Source organism: Ranitomeya variabilis, chromosome 3, assembly GCF_051348905.1.
Source record: "Ranitomeya variabilis isolate aRanVar5 chromosome 3, aRanVar5.hap1, whole genome shotgun sequence".
In the NCBI taxonomy this organism is placed as follows: domain Eukaryota; kingdom Metazoa; phylum Chordata; class Amphibia; order Anura; family Dendrobatidae; genus Ranitomeya; species Ranitomeya variabilis.
In genome coordinates, this window is record NC_135234.1 from 125,858,905 (window position 1) to 125,875,810 (window position 16,906).

At 38.7% G+C, this 16,906-nt stretch overlaps 1 protein-coding gene across 1 annotated transcript in view; it reads right to left on the reverse strand.

The window, feature by feature from the left end:
- Window positions 1-330: 330 nt before the first annotated feature.
- Window positions 331-16,906, reverse strand: part of PPEF1 (protein phosphatase with EF-hand domain 1) — a 65,933-nt gene continuing 49,357 nt past the window's right edge. The window contains exons 8-17 of the mRNA XM_077299122.1: window positions 16,787-16,823; window positions 15,992-16,141; window positions 13,541-13,601; window positions 13,281-13,420; window positions 11,006-11,191; window positions 9,998-10,140; window positions 8,723-8,829; window positions 7,984-8,147; window positions 4,070-4,154; window positions 331-2,466 (exon numbers count right to left, since the gene is read on the reverse strand). Coding sequence (XP_077155237.1) covers window positions 2,267-2,466; window positions 4,070-4,154; window positions 7,984-8,147; window positions 8,723-8,829; window positions 9,998-10,140; window positions 11,006-11,191; window positions 13,281-13,420; window positions 13,541-13,601; window positions 15,992-16,141; window positions 16,787-16,823 — 1,273 coding nt within the window. The 3' untranslated portion in view covers window positions 331-2,266. The remainder of the gene's footprint in view (window positions 2,467-4,069; window positions 4,155-7,983; window positions 8,148-8,722; window positions 8,830-9,997; window positions 10,141-11,005; window positions 11,192-13,280; window positions 13,421-13,540; window positions 13,602-15,991; window positions 16,142-16,786; window positions 16,824-16,906) is intronic.

Sequence of the window (16,906 nt, forward strand, 5' to 3'; positions counted from 1 at the left end):
ACTCGGAGCAGCAACAGCTGGGATTTATTGGCATTTTATGGTGTTGTGCCAGTCACAATCTCTATAAGTGAGTGCATTCCCTTTTGTATTCTTCATGTTTTTATGGTATCACTCTATGCGCATCTGTCCCCATTTAGCATCTATCCATTTTTGGATCAGTGGCATTTTTTTTCAAAATACATAATACTTTGGATATGGGTTTCACTCAGGACTCGGAAAAAAAAAGCATGTACACAATTTCATAAAAGAAAAAATGTCACCACAAACTGACAATTTACAATACACTTTTTTATTAATTTTCTTAATATACTTGACATATAATCAACATTTTAAATCTATTCATAGCTTGATGATCTGCTGGATTCTCCCAAAAATCTCAAACTGCCCTATCTTCAATGTGGTGGAGGTGTGCATGCCCGAGTGCTCCTCCATTCATTGTCTATGGGATTGTCGGAGTACAGTGCTTGGCTATTTTTGGCAGGCCTAAATAGCCATGACAATGAATGGAGAGGTGGTCAAACGTGCTCCTCCGCGCTATTATAAAAGTGGCTTTGCTGAACGGTATTCTTAGCATCCAGGGTCAAGTTCTTGGCAGTACTAGGAGTCCCAGCAGTCAGTAAGTTATCCCTTATCCTATAGATTACATTTCTATGTCTTGTTTAATATTTGTTTATTGTTAAATTCTGTTAAAATTCTCAAACTGAACAATTTGTCGTTTAAATGTCAAAATCTATGCAAACATTTGTCAAACATTCAGTTCTGATTTAAGATAAACAATAAAGATGGTTCAAATCGATTTGCATGACCCGGTCTATCGGCCATGTCAGTAATTTGTGGCCAATGGATGGGAAGCCTGAGAGCCGCCTCTTACCTGATGGCATCCATGGCTTTTCTTTTAATTTGCCAGCCTGGCATGATGTCCTGGGTACATCATGAAGTTGTGCTACGTCACCTAATCTAAAGAAAAAACACGGATGACGTCAGGAAAGAGATGGTTCTCAGGCCTCCCATCCACTGGACACAGATTATTGACGCGGTTGATGGACCCAGGTCCTGCGAATTGATTCGCACCTACTCTAATAAATGGCATGACTATAGTATAATTTTTTTTTTACTTCTTGTTTAAACTTATTGTTAAATCTCTTTTAATTAAATTGTTTTTCTATGTCTAAATAAAATGAATAAATATTTTCTTACACTGATTCAGAATTGAGGAAAGACCCCCATATTCTCAAAAAGTTATTTTGTGCTTCACGCATATAGCTTTCAAAGGTGGAAACCAGTTAGGAGACTATAAATGTTTCTCAGTATTAAAGTTTTCATATATGTTGTAACTTGTCATCATTTGAATTTGGGCAATACTTAAACAGGAATTGTACTTTCAACAGTTATTGCACAAATATATACTACAGGTGAAAACTTCATAATGTGCAGTATCTTATCAGAGATATCAGCTTCCTTCCCATTTATCAGACACGTCTTCCCCTCCTCGCTGCCTCCTTAACTTGCCATCAAATGTGAAATAGCTGAAGTCCATCTTGCTTAGAGGAGATAATTACAGGTGTCATGTGATACACCCCATTATCCTCCATGAAGAAGGGGAAGGGAGCTATGTAACAAGTGTTTTACCTCACCTCAGAGTTTGATTCAGATCAAGACTGCTCAGCTCAGCAGAATATTGTGTCCTCCATATTGCTGCAACTTATCTCTGAATGAATGAAGAGCAAGACCCCCTGGGACAGCCTGTGCTGATCTGATGATAACTGCAGCAATTCTCCTGCCCCAGCTCCCAGTTGATTGCAAGTTAGAGAAAAAGGAGAGGAGAAAACTGGTGAAAATGCAGAATATTAGTCAAGTAATGGCTAGAAATTATATAATTCCTCATGTACACACACAGGACACCTTATTCTGAAAAGTTACTTGAAAGCACAGTTACCCTTTAAGTGACAGCCTTTAGTTTCTATATAATCTTTAGAAACCTGGTATTAAATGTTTGTTTTTTTTAAAAAATCCAACGTAGCAGTCCACACTAGAACATGTTAGTGTCTTTTTTGAAGGCCTCCGATGTTCAAGCATTGACTCTTGCTCCATGATTGTACATAATTCTCTTCTCATTCATCACCGCTCTCAAGCATTGCCATCCTTTGCTATTGGCAGGGCACACATCATGCTGAGAAAGGCCATTGACTGTAATGTTTAGAGACAATCAGCTGCCTGTAGGCAATATCGACCGGGAAATTCTTCTTCGTGGTTAGTATAACCACTTTCATCTTCTGTTCCTATCCTTCCTTTCAAATTTGTGAACTACTTGAAAAGCTTCCAAAAACTCATTAAAGTCAATGCTACCATCCTTGTTAGAATCTATGCTGTGGGCCAAGTCATCTATAGTTGCATCATCTATACTGATGTGAAGGTGAGAGGTGAAAAGCTTCCATGTCTGACGAAATTCATCAATGGATATCAAACCTAAAAAAAAGGCATTAAATTAGGGCTCTCATATTCTTCATATCCTAAAAATATTGCATGTAATAGGAAGATTGATTTCAACTATACAATGACTTATCGTATTCTATCATTGATGGTGTCTACAGTTTGTTCACAAAGTCAAGCCTGTCCATGCTGATTTATGAAACTTCTGCTTAAATAACAAAAGATTTTCCAAGAAGGTGTTGGCAACTCATATTCCATATAGAAATTAAATATATATATATATATATATCTATAGGACTATCTTAGATTACAAAGTAAACCATACCAGTGTCGGACAGATTTCTAAATTACATCCATCTGAAGACTAAGTTCTGACCAGCGTACTTTCATTTAATTTGCTGTCAGATATTGATCTACTACTCAGGCTCTCTGTCGCTGTACTTGGCTATCTATATTCACATCCTGTTACAGCAACACGTCAATGGCTCCGTCTGGACTTCTGACTGCAGTCCTACAAAACGGGATTCCGGCACATCTGCCGACGTGGCCTGTGCCTTCCATAAAGCAGACGGAGTGATTTCATGCTCTGACCTACTTTTCAGCAGTGTCTACCTTTTTGAGGTGGGTACAAAAAGCCTGGTTGACTGAACTGTTGTCCCCGCCTCAAGAAGTTGGATACTTCCAAAAGTGAGGTTAGACAATGCACAAATGACTGCGTCTGGTTTATTAACCCCTACTCCAACATGGCCAATTTCCATTTTTGCATTTTCATTTTTTCCTCCCCTTCTATCAAAAGCCATAACGTTTATATTTTCCTGTCTACACAGATATGTAAGGTTTGTTTTTTGCACTTTTGAATAACTCCATTCAGTTTAACACATACTGTACAGGAAATCAATTCTGAAAGCGGTGAAATTACAAAACAAAATGGGGACTTGCTTTTACGGCGTACATTTCATAGTAAAAATGACCTGGCACCATGATTCTCCTCATCAGTACGATTACACTGATACCAAACTTGTCCAGTTTTGATTATTATTTTAGTGGTGTAAAAAAAAAACGGAAATTTGTAATAGACCCGCTCTAGCCATGTATGTTAGAGGCTGGCTGTGTGTCACCCTGAGAGTCCACTCCATACTTCGCTGCCAACTTGCACCTTACATGTACAGTGGCTGTCGGAAAGAAGTTAAAGTCAATGGCCCCGTTGGTGAATATGCCTAAATCCTGTTTTTCAGGGCTTCAGACAAAAGCCCAGAGAAAGCCACTGACATCTGGCTGAAACATTATGCGAACATAGACTTAGTCCATCCAATTTATACTGCATAAAGTTGTAGAGCATCAACGTGACCATAGCTACATTCAAGCAGAGGGCACCAAACGCCTATTTTCATGGTTATGGTCTTGGACCCCCAGGGATAATATATTTATCACTATTAAAAGATGGTACAAGAACATAGGCCAAGCCCTTTAAATAAAGGATATTTTATACTTATCCAACTAGTTTTAAAATAATAAATACTATAATCCGGATATACAGTCTGATTATTTTATTTATCAGTCATATCTGTCGTCAAGAAACATCGAATAAAAGCCATGTTATGTGACACATTCAAGTTATCAACTAAATTAACAAAAATACCTGAGTGGTCCTTGTCAATTATGTTGAAGATGATCTCAAGGTCTGCTTTGTATCTGTATAATGTCTCAACCAAACTAGGCTGAACCTAATAAGAGCAACATATATGTTCAATATTGCATTAAGATATAAAGGATAAAAGAGGCAGTATAAAGATTACACGTCCTCACAGTACATAAGGTCAGGGAGTGCAAAGATAATATTAGTACATCAACCTTTTTGTTTCTCAAGATGAGCATGAAGAAAAAAATCAAGCTTTCTATTCTGCAAGTTGCAAGACATGAACATATTAAACATGCATGGAAGAAAAATCATCCGGCATTAGAGAAGGCTATACAATGAGACTGTTTATATCAATTTACATTGGATCCTTCATAAATTTATTGGCGTTTTATACAGAATAGTTTCTCTTGATTCTGGCCCAATGAGAAACCACAATCATTTACATTCATACTCTCTAGAGAGACAAACAATATAATAGGGACTGTTTAACCCCTTAATGACCAAAGCTTTTTTCAGTTTTGCGTTTTTGTTTTTCGCTCCCCTCCTTCCCAGATCTATAACTTTTTTATTTTTCCATCAATATGGCCATGTGAGGGCTTATGTTTTGCGGGACGAGTTGTACTTTTGAACGACACCATTGGTTTTACCATGTAGTGTACTAGAAAACGGGAACAAAAGTCGAGTGTGGTGAAATTGCAAAAAAAAGTACAATCCCACACTTGTTTTTTGTTTGGCTTATTTGCTAGGTTCACTAACTGCTAAAACTGACCAGCCACTATAATTCTCCAGGTCATTACGAGTTCATAGACACCTAACATGTCTAGGTTCTTTTTTTATCTAAGTGTGAAAAAAAATTCCCAAATTTTCTAAAAAAAAAGAAAACTGCATAATTTTCCGTTACCGATAGAGTCTCCATTTTTCGTGATCTGGGGTTGGGTGGGAGCTTATTTTTTTGCGTGCCAAGCTGACGTTTTTAGTGATACCATTTTGGTGCAGATACGTTCTTTTGATCGCCCGTTATTGCATTTTAATTCAATGTCGCGTCGCCCAAAAAAACTTATTCTGGCGGTTTGAATTTTTTTCTCGCTACGCCGATTAGCGATCAGGTCAATTCTTTTTTTTATTGATAGATTGGACGATTCTGAACTCAGCGATACCAAATATGTGTAGTTTTGAATGGGGCGAAAGGGGGGTGATTTTAACTTTTATAATTTTTTTTATTTTTTTCATATTTTTAAAAACATTTTTTTTTATTACTTTTGCCATGGTTCAGTAGCCTCCATGGGAGACTAGAACCGGGCATATCCTGATCTGCTCTGCTACATAGGAGCAATGCTCAGAACGCCCCTATGTAGCTAAATTACAGCATTGCTATGAGTGCCCACCACAGGGTAGCGCTCACAGCAATCTGGCATCAACAACCATAGAGGTCGGCAGGAGACCTCTGGCTGTTATGCCAAAGCACCGATGACCCCCAATCATGTGACGGGGGTCACCGGTGTGCGCATTTCTGTCCGGATGCGCTTGTTAAATGCCACTGTCAGAGTTTGACAGCAGCATTTAACTAGTTAATAGGTGCGGGCGGAACACGATTCCACCCGTGCCTATTGCGGGCACATGTCAGCTGTTCAAAACAGCTGACATGTCCCGGCTTTAATGCGGGCTCACTGCATTCCGTCCGATGGCAGAAAGGGGTTAAAGAAGACTTGAGATCAAATTGGTATAAATATCGCTGTTCTCCTTAATCTGGCCATTTCTGTTTGTTCTTACTCCCCTCCAGTGCTGAAATTTGCCTCTATCTTCTTTGTATACAAATCTAGTCTTTCTTTTTAATCCCAAGTGGGCATGGTCCTCAAGACAATGATGAGAGAATAGCTGAATAGCACCATACTCTTGGCAAAAAAGATTTATATACAGGGTGCCATAGTTCAGGAATGGAGAAGCACAGGAACAAAAGAAAACTAATGCCAGAGTCAGGGGACCAGCAGAATTTATACTAGATTAAAAAAAATCTGTTTATAGCAAGTTATTATATCAAATTTTATGGATCATATACAGTTAGGTCCAGAAGTATTTGGACAGTGACAGAATCTTCGTGATTTAATGCAACTGAAGTGTAGACTTTCAGGTTTAATTGAAGGTGTTGAACAAAAATATCTTGTGAAACATTTAGGAATTGCAACCATTTTTCCTACAAAATCTCATTTCAGGGTCTAAAAAGTAATTGGATAAATTAATTTTACCATAAATAAAATGTTCATTTTCAATACCTTGTAGAAAATCCTTTGCAGGCAATGACTGCGTGAAGTCTGGAAGCCATGGACGTCACCGATCGCTGGGTTTACTCTTTTGTGAAGTATTTCAGGCGGACTTCAGTTGTTGCTTGTTTGTGGGTCTTTTTGCCTTGAGTTTTGTCTCAAGCATGTGAAGTGAATGTTCAATAGGGTTGAGATCTGGTGATTGACTCGACCATTGCAGAATATTTCACTTCTTTGCCTTAAAAAACTCCACGGTTGCTTTTGCAGTATGTTTTTGCTGCATTTGATTGAATATGGGCAGAAAGTTTAGCCCCGTACACTTAAGAATTCTTGTTTGTTCTGTCTTCAGTCATATCATCAATAAACACTAGTGAATCAGTGACATTGGAAGCCGTGCATGCCCATGACATCACACTGCCTCCACCATGTTCTACAGAGGATGTGGTGTGCTTTCGATCATGACCCGCCCGGTTCCAGGCCTTCGCCATACTTTCTTCTTCCAATCATTCTGGTACAGGTTGATCTTAGTCTAATCTGTCCAAAGAATGCTTCCCTCTGTATCTGATCTCATAAAGTCTTCTGTTTATGGTAGACTTAGATATTGAAACACCTACTTTCTGGAGAGTGTTTTTCACTTGGGTGAATGTTGTGAAGGGGTTTTTCTTCACTTTTGGAATGATTCTGCGATCATCCACCACTGTTGTCTTCTGTGGACATACAGGCTTTTTTGAGTTTTCAAGCTTACCAGTGTGCCCTTTTTTTGCAGAATGTGCCAAACTGTTGATTTTGTAACTCCTAACATTTCTGCTATCTCTCTGATGGGGGTTCTTTTATTTTCAGACTAATGATGGACTGCTTCTCTTCCATTGAGATCTCTTTTGATCACATGTTGTGGGTTCACAGCAACAGCTTCCAAATGCAAATGCCACACCTGTAATCAGCTCCAGACTTTTTATCTGCATAATTGATGGATTAATTAGGGAATAGCCCATTAAAAAGCTATTTCATAATGCTGTAGATAAGCCCCCGGTCCGACCTAAAAGATAAAAATAATAAGTTTTATTATACTCACCCGGGGGGCACAGGCGCTGGGAAAGGTCAGAGAGGCCCAGTGTGTGCGCACTGCAGCACTTTACTCTGCCCTCAACTGGGCGGACAAGTATGCCTGTGCAGCAGAGCAATGCCGGGGAGCGATGAAGCAACAGGAGGGTGGCGATCATAAGAAGATGGGAGGCGCTGGACCCGGACCTGCGACACCCATCGGACCCGACCTCCCCCCAGGTGAGTAATAAAACTTATTTTTCTTATCTTTTAGGTTGGACCGGGGGCTTATCTGCAGCATTATAGAATGCTGTAGATAATCCCTGAAAGGCAGTGGCCATATCTTATATCGGCCAAAACTGCTGACAGGTTCCCTTTAAAGAGCTCTAATTCCTAAACCCTTACTCCAATTACTGTAGGATGTGAATACCCTCCAATTATAGCTGACAGACAGTCTGCACTTTGAGCGTATATTGATTATATAATGGTATCTTGAATATGTTTTGGTAAACTTGTGTCACTATTCAAATATTTGTGGACCTAACTGTATACTGTAGATATTTAGCATAATACAATCCTACATACATACAGTATGAATAAATAAGATACACTCACTGCTTTGATGGATTTTTCAATGTGCAGATCTTCAAAGCATGAAAGATATTCTACCCTGCCATCTGAAGCCAGTCGTGCAAGTCTTGAGCGTAATGTCCTCCAGGGTAGATCCAGATGTAGCACTGCTTCCATTGCTGATGCCCAATCACTAATGGAGATTTTTCCTGTTAATTGTAAAATTATTTGCTTTCTAATGATTACACAATTTATCACCTAATCATTTTTGCAGCTTTCAGCAAAATCATCAGAACATGGATATTGTGGGAGAATGAACTGTTTTACTGGGGACACACGGGAAGTGTTATCTTTATAATTACAACAAGACTGCAGTGAAGGAACCGACACACAATACAAAATCAAAGGGGTCACACAGTACAGTCTGACCAAAGTCTAACAACACAGCATCATGTGTTGTCAGCTCAATATAGTCTGCCAGCACAAGCCTGCAGCTGTTGCACACTCCAGCAAATGCCAGAAGGGCAGCCTTGTCATGCAGATTGTCCAGTTAATATACTGTTTTTTTCCAATTTTGGAAAATGACCTGTTTTTCTACTTTTTTTAACGTAGTGGTACACGAAAAGTGAATTTGTACAACATAGGAATATAATAATAATAACAACAGTAATAATAAGATGAAACAAATTATATAGTATTATATATGAAATTGTTCCATATAGCACCATGTAGAGTAACAAGTATATGCATCTGTCAAATATAGCAAAATGATCATTTTATTTACCTGTATCATCTGGGTCATACTCTTTAAAAGCTTTTATAAGATCAGTGCGATGGGCAAAAAATTGTTCCTGAAGTGCTCTAAGAGCAGAATCTTCGACAGCACTCATCCTGCAGCGAGAAACCAACAATTATTAACCAGGACTTTTCACTAGATTATTTTTAAATTTAAACTAAGTATCTCCTCCGCCTGGTGCTGGTCTACTGATTCTGGATCAGTTTTTCTTTTTCTTCTGTGCCACTCCATTCCAAAGTTATGCCCCTCTTTAACAATTGGGCGTATACCAGAGAACTTTTGTGGGCGCCTTTATGTTTTGATTGGCCAGCGTCAGAGGAGAAAAAGCAAATAGAAAATGCCCACAGAGAAGATCTCTTAGAGTTTTTAAAAAAAAAGTACGGTATTTTTCTGACAATATGACGCACTTTTTTTCCTCCAAATTTGGGAGGAAAGTGTGGAGTGCGTCTTATGGTCTGAATGTAATATGTGGGGAGGGGGCAGCGGCGGAGTGGGATTGCACTCCCAGGAGGCAGGAAAATGTTGCCGCTGCAGGAAACTGGTGCTGGGGAAACCACATGGTCCCAATGCTTAAAGTGAAGGAATATTCATTAGCCACTTCCCCGCCCACCTGTCAGGGCCGAGCAGTGGGCAGGGAAAAGCAAATTAATACTCCTTCACTTAACCAGTGGACCCACATGGGCCATGGCTTCCCCAGCGCTGGATTCCTGCAGCGGCTGGGGAGATGTGTGTCCGGCGGAGAAGGAGGCGGCAGGGTGCCACAGGAGGGATCGCAGTTGCATACCTGACAGCATAGCGTGGGCTGTGGTGATGCTGAGGGCTCCCGTAGAGGACCTGTGGTGAGGTAATGAAGGGGGCAGGCTGGAGCATCACATGACAGCACAGAGCCCTCTCTATTATTTCAGCACAGGACCTGCAAATAGCTAATGAGGCAGGATTTACATATATCTACAATTGGTATTTTTACTATATTCTATACTATTCTTTGTCGGTCTGCATGTAACTATATAACATAGCAGGTGGTCATCCATTGCATCTCTCTGTTGAATTTTATATGTAATTTTCATTGTTTAATCTTTAATAAAGTTTAAGAAAAACATTTTTTAGACTCTATACACCTTTTTTTTCTTTGGATGATATTCATGTCTTAGGTGTGCCTATAATAGTTATTTGCATATGCTCTATATGTTGGTAGTCAGGAAAGATACATTAGAGCAATTTCCCGCTAAGTATATAGGTAAAAAAAAAAGAATATACTCTTACCGTTGATTAAGTGTAAGCTTTCGTGTGCACTTACTGACTTGATATTGCACAAATCGTGGAATTAGATCTGGGCACAACTTGAGATATGCCCCTCTGTTACTTCCTTCATCATAGTAGTTAGATGCTGAAAATATGGTTATGACCTAAAGGAGATGCAACAAAGATCTACGTGTAACCCTTTACTGAATAAGGGTTATTCCCAGAAAACTTCGCTTTTATTATAATACTGCTGAAAAGACTCAAAATGACATAGAACACTACATAAAACATATTCCTGATACACCATCTCACATTATTCAGGATACAGCCAACATATAAAAACACAATTCAGTAACACACACCGATTGGTCTACTTAGATCCAATATTATGAATCACATAATCTGTGTTGCCAAGCGAAAAGCCAAAAACATCACTGCTCTAGAGGAGATCTGCATGGAGGAATGGGCCAACATACCAACAACAGTGTGTGGCAACCTTGTGAAGACTTACAGAAAACGTTTGACCTCTGTCATTGCCAACAAAGGATATATTACAAAGTATTGAGATGAAATTTTGTTTCTGACCAAATACTTATTTTCCACCATAATATGCAAATAAAATGCTAAAAAAACAGACAATGTGATTTTCTGGATTTTTATTTCTCAGTTTGTCTCCCATAGTTGAGGTCTACCTATGATGTAAATTACAGACGCCTCTCATCTTTTTAAGTGGTGGAACTTGCACTATTGCTGAATGACTAAATACTTTTTTGCCCCACTGTATATACTGCTGCTTGGCTTAGTATCTATGTCTGTGTATATGTAATAAGGGTGCATTAAACTAGCACAATGGCGGTCTCCATTTTTCATCCCACCTCGGCTCTGTATATAGTTGACACACATAATATCCTGCCTGCCCCATAAATACAGCACTAAGCCTCACTAAAGGTCCATGTGAAATACACATAGGTTAGAGCATGACCCTTTTTTCCTCCTTTTAGAAAAATAATGTAATTACTTTTTTTTTACCTTTCCATTGTGGCCCAACTCATAACCTTCCTGTTTGCATTCGTGTGACCTAATCAACATTTTTAAATTGTATCGGTCAAGTAATTTTTTGGTTACATCTGGACCAAAGTAACAACCTCCACCTCTAAAACTGTTCGGTAAGCAGCCATTTTGGTTCTTCGGATCGCTCCACATTATGTCTACAACCTTAGCCAATAAAGAACAAATGTTAGTACAGTACACTCACTATCAGTATAACAACAAGCTAATGGCTAATATATAACATAAAGTGTCTTTACCTCCTAAATAAGAGTAAAAATACAATAAATAACCAACTAGCAAAACAGGAAATCTGATTGTCTACTTTGTAAAACTGTGTACATTTATCTGCTTTCATCAAACTGATAAAAAAAAGATTTTGCCTTCATGTTCCTTAGATTTAGTTTATTATATTTCCTATACAGTAAATGTATAGATACATTTCTGCTGGATACATACGTATGAGTCCAGGACACAAGGAGAAGCCCATGGATGCAATATTGGGCTATATGGTTTACACTGGTTTTGTACAACCTAATTAGTAAAAGCTAGATATTGGAAATTAGCTCATTTTCTAGTTCAGCTCCTTCCTAGATGAAAAAAAGATTAAATGGATTACCTGATAAAATGCATATATCATGCCATGATATCTCCACGCTGTGACAGCTCAGCTGCTCTATAGAATAGGGGCATGATGAGCTGTCAGTATTGTGAATGATAGCCCAATTGCCCAATGTGACGCAGGGGCGTGCTGGGCTGTCCGCATTGTGATTGACAGCCCAGCAGCACAATCAGGTCGGGCCTGAAGGGTCTTCCAGGTGTCAACCATTCCGGGTGATTGTCTGGCTTTTTAGCTGGCTCTCTGCTGAAGATTACTTCCAGTTGTAGCTTTGCTCAAGTGGTGAGCTTTTTCTCCGTGCTCTATTTTCATGTATTCTGATCTTTGTGGCCCAACCTTTTACCTTGCCTTGTACCTTCCGTTTGCCTAGCCCCTTTGTCTTGAACCGCTACCTTCTTGGAATTCTGACCACAGACTGTGACCTTACTACAAATATATAATCCTCAAAAGTGTCTGACGCTCCCCGACGAAGCAGAAGCGAAACGTGCGTTGGAGTGCTGTGTGCAGGGACAGTGGCGTGTTAGTACTGGTTGGTATTGTGCTCTCTTTTTTTTGCACCAAATATTTTGTATATTCATTAGTGTGATCAAGATGATCATCAACCCTATTAGTTGTGCCTATGAATATTTCATTAATATAAACCGATAATAAAATAATCAAAGCGCTGGTGCCGATAAATATGATTAAAAATGATTCATGAGCAAAACAATAAAAAAAAGGGTGCTGAAATTTAAATTAATCATATTCTGGTTAGAAATAATTCATAAGCAAAACACATGAATTGAAAAAAAGAGGTGCACTTCAAATCAATTATGCATAAGTGCAAACACCAAATGTGCAAAAACTAATGAATATTTCTTATATATATATATACGGTATATACATTTTTTGGTGTATTGATCGTTTATGATGAGATCTTCTGGTATCTGACCCTGGACCTCTTGAGTACCCTGACACAGCATTACATATCACTTATTTAAAGAATAGTTGATAATTATAAGTTTGAAGATGGCCTACAGCTGGAACTCACATGGATCTCTAGGACAAGTTACCGTAGTTTGAATGGAAGAATGGTCACACATGTGCTATGCAGCTCCATTAATTTCTAAGGGGCCAGTGGAAAGATGCTGTACTCAGCTGTTTTTGACCACCTCTATAGACATTAGAAGGAGAAGCATGGTACGTTGGGTCATGCAGTGGAGCAGAATGTGTGCACTGGCATTCCTAGATTTTGTGATTGCAGGGGTCCCAGGAGTTAGGCTCTAATAATCACATATTTATCAAATATTCCATGGATCGGCAATAAATGTTTTTTTTTTTCTTGTGGGATAATCTGTTTAATAGACTACTGCAGATAAAATTATGTAATGCCTGGTACAGTGCCTGAGAGGGCAGTTAACCACTTAGCTTCAAAGAATGGCAAAGATGGAAGATGTAAACTGCCCCATACAGGACCTACATTCTGAGGGACACAGTATATCACTTTTTTTTCTAGAATGTTCCTTCAACTCCTCAAATGCCCCTTTATATTTGCAAAACTATGACTCAATAATTTCCAGAAGAAACCCATGTTATATTAAAATAAAGACTAAGTGGTTTTATAATAAGTCATCTGTTACAGGAATAAATGTAACAAACCTGTTTCCACTCATTTTGTTCATTGACTGTTAACTCTGGGGTCATATCAGGTAAGTGAAGACTGGAATCCAAGAAATGTATGTCCACAATGGCCTCATTTCGGAAGCCTTCTTGCAGTCCACCAGTCTGCTGATAAGAATCTGTGAACAGTTGTGTAGAGAAGCATTTATCAGGGCTAATCTCCATGGATTGAAGATGCAGTAAATGTGCATGCATGTTTAGAAGCTTTATAACTACCTCGTCTACATGCAACTCGTTACCTTTATGTATTACATTGTTTCTTTCTGGATTTGGTCTTGGAGGTTTCAAAGCGGATTTATACTAAAAAATCAAGACAAAAGTGTAGAAAACGAAAAAGACAGTAAGAAACATGCACTGGCCTACACAGAAGAGTGAAGGTTCTGCCGTATAGATAAAATAAAGATCAGATTAAGACTCCCATTATGTGTTCAGCCACCGTGAGCAGAAGGACTAGGTGCATCTTTGCCCTCTTCATGCCTCTTGGCACTTTCCTGCCTTCTTGTCTGTTAGGGTTCTCGCTATCCATGAAAAAAAAAGTACAGCTAGGGTTGGGGTCCCTCTATTCAGTAGCATCATAGCTGCCTATATTGTTTGCACTTGGGACAAAGATCGTGGTTTGTCTACATTGGAAGGGAAGATGGGGCAGTGTACTGTGCCCTGTACTAGGCCTGTGATAGTAGGAAATTTGTGATAAGACTTGTGAGGACAAAATCAGGAGTAGAAGGTGATTCACAGGGGCAAATGTATGCTACAGTATATGTTTTCATACTTTATACAATGCATATATTATTTCTTGGCTTAAAAAATAAACTGTACATGTTGAGATATACACTAAAATGTGGCATGAAAGGGGCTTTACTCAAGCACCACTGAGACAACCAAATGGTTTTAGACAATATCACCTGTGTAAAGTCCAGCTAACTGAAATAACGGCAGCAAAAATACTTCTACTGCTTGAAAATGTATCTGCTGATGAATCAGATCCCCGGCTAAAAATGACAAAACCTCTATTTATGCTACCCTACAAAAGTTTATTAAAACATACCAGTCTGGAATTTTCTGCGTCTCTAAAAATCCCTAAGCTAAATAACATTTTCAGCTTGTAAATAACATTTTCAGCTTGTAAATTTGTATGGCGTAGTCATCAAAACAAGAGGGTAACTGTTGAGAAATGAAATCTGCCTAAAAAATTGCTGAAAAATGCTAAAAAGAATTAACATATGCACAACAATGTAAAAATGACTTTCTGTGCAAATGTTCAGTCTATTTGAGCTTCTTTTAACTGCTTCCAGCTTCAAAAGTCAAGAAGTGAGCAGAGCATTCTTCAGGCGGCTTCTCCGTTTGGAAGCTGCTCACTAGTTTATATAGACAGTTAACAAAAAGATACCATTGAGAAAACGGCCTAAAGGTATCAAAGAAGACGCTTCAGTAAAACCACTGCAGTTTTTTGTTTTTTTTTTTAAATCTAAGCAGGTACCTTGGGGTCTAAAGACATTATGTGCACATAGCCTTTTTTTTAAAGGCTAAAGATCCAACAGTTTTTCAAGAGGAATCCACTTTGCTTTCTTTCTTTTAGTTAAAGAGATCTTTTAAGTGATTTTGAAACAGTTCTGAAAACTTTTTTGAATATTTTTTTTTCTCACAGTGTTTTTGCAGCTTTTCGTCTTGGCAGAGTCAAGTTTGGAGCTGATTACAACGGGAATCCTCCTCAAAGACGTGACATGTTTCTTCTGTTTTTCTTTAGAGTATGTTCATACTGCACCTTTTTCTGACACTATTTGTGTAGTGTATTGGTTTCCAAATCCACCTTAAAATATTCCATTTAAATTTTGCTTAATTCAAAAACTACATTTTTTAGAAATAACCCTGGAATTGATATGCTGAATATGTGGCACGCAGTTCAATCCCCAAGCATAACTGGATGGATTTTGCTCATTAATGGTATGTCACCACATAATAAATGGCTGCCCCATCTCTGACATCACCCTGGAAAATTTCACAAAATTTTGGACAAATGGTTGCAGGTACCCCATTCTGCTATAGGATCCGGTTTATCATACTGATTTCACATTCTCCAGGATAGGCAACTCTTGTTCTCGGGGTCAGGATGTGTAAATTATATTCTCTTTAGAACACCTTGTACATAGGAGACATTGATTTTGGCCTTGGTGTATCCTATGGCAACCTAATTTCTGCATATGGACTTTAAACATTGGTTTTCTATGGCGCTTTTTGATATCTAACAATATCATATCTACAGATTATTCTTATTATTGAATATTAATTGTTAGGGCTGTGTCACATTTGCGAGTGCAATGCGAGAAACTAGAGCGATTTTCTAGCATGAATACCCGGCACTGCCTCCAGCTGTTCGGACCGGAGCATTCAGCTGCATAGAAATACATGCAGCTGCACGCTCCGGTCCCGAGTGCTGGCGGCAGTGTCGGGTATTGATGCGAGAGACTCATGCGAGTTTCTCGCATTGCACACGCAAGTGTGACCCCGGCCTTATTCTTGTTCTCCATATCCTACGTAAAGTTAATGTTTTAATTTAAAAAAAAAGAAGCTTTCAAGGCTGAGGGAGAGTCAGTAATGTAAAAACATTTTATCAAAAAGATTTCTCTGTCTACCAGTTAATGATTTCATTGGTAAAATTATTCCCACTTCGACATCTTTGGTGTTTCACTTACCTTGCTTCTTTCAATAGACGTAAGGAAATCCAAGTCTGTTGTGTCTGATATCCCTCCATGTAAAATGAGAACCTTGCTGTCAATAATGGTGGCGAGGGGCATCAGACTGTAAATGTCTTCAAGTAGACGTAGAATGTTCTTGGCATGAATCTGTAGCAAAAGTGATTTCTATGATTTATGATAATATTTGTTCTAATGTTATGTTAGCTCAAATATAATTGTTCACATGCTGAGGACTTTTAGCTACTGTCTCTCTGTTAGTAGCGCAATAATAATAAGCCTAAAACTACTCATAGGCCACATTCATGCGTCCCGCATTTGGTCAGTATTTTACATAAGTATTAGTCAGCCAAAACCAGGAGTGGGAGAAAAATATGCACAAGTTTCTATGATACTTTTCATCTGACTGTTCCACTCCTGATTTTAGCGTTCAAATACTGACCAAATAATGAATATGTGAGTGTGGCCTTAAAGGGGTTGTCACGCCAGAGCTACGCCCCTTACCGTATGGGCAATAGCACTTCTATAGAGGACGTTCTCTGCTAAGGACACCCATCTAGGTGCTAGATATGCAAAGTGTGGGTCTTGAGTGCCACATTGCCCCACTTTGCCTAATGTATGTATTACATGATCGCCAATTCAGTTGAGTACTGAGGAAATAAGTGGCCTCACAGAACAATTGTCAAAGCTGGAATAAAAGACATAGCGAGATGTCTGCTATCAAACAAGGAATAATCCAGTTGAGACAACCCCTTTGAATACATTCAAGGATGTAATAATGACGTACACACTGACCTTGTACTTTAACATTACTTCTTTTGTGAAGCCATACCTGAATAAAAGGGCAAAAAAAGATGAAAAACACGTCTTAATTTCCATTACTGCTTTAGTCATTAAAAGGACTGTCCAATTTAG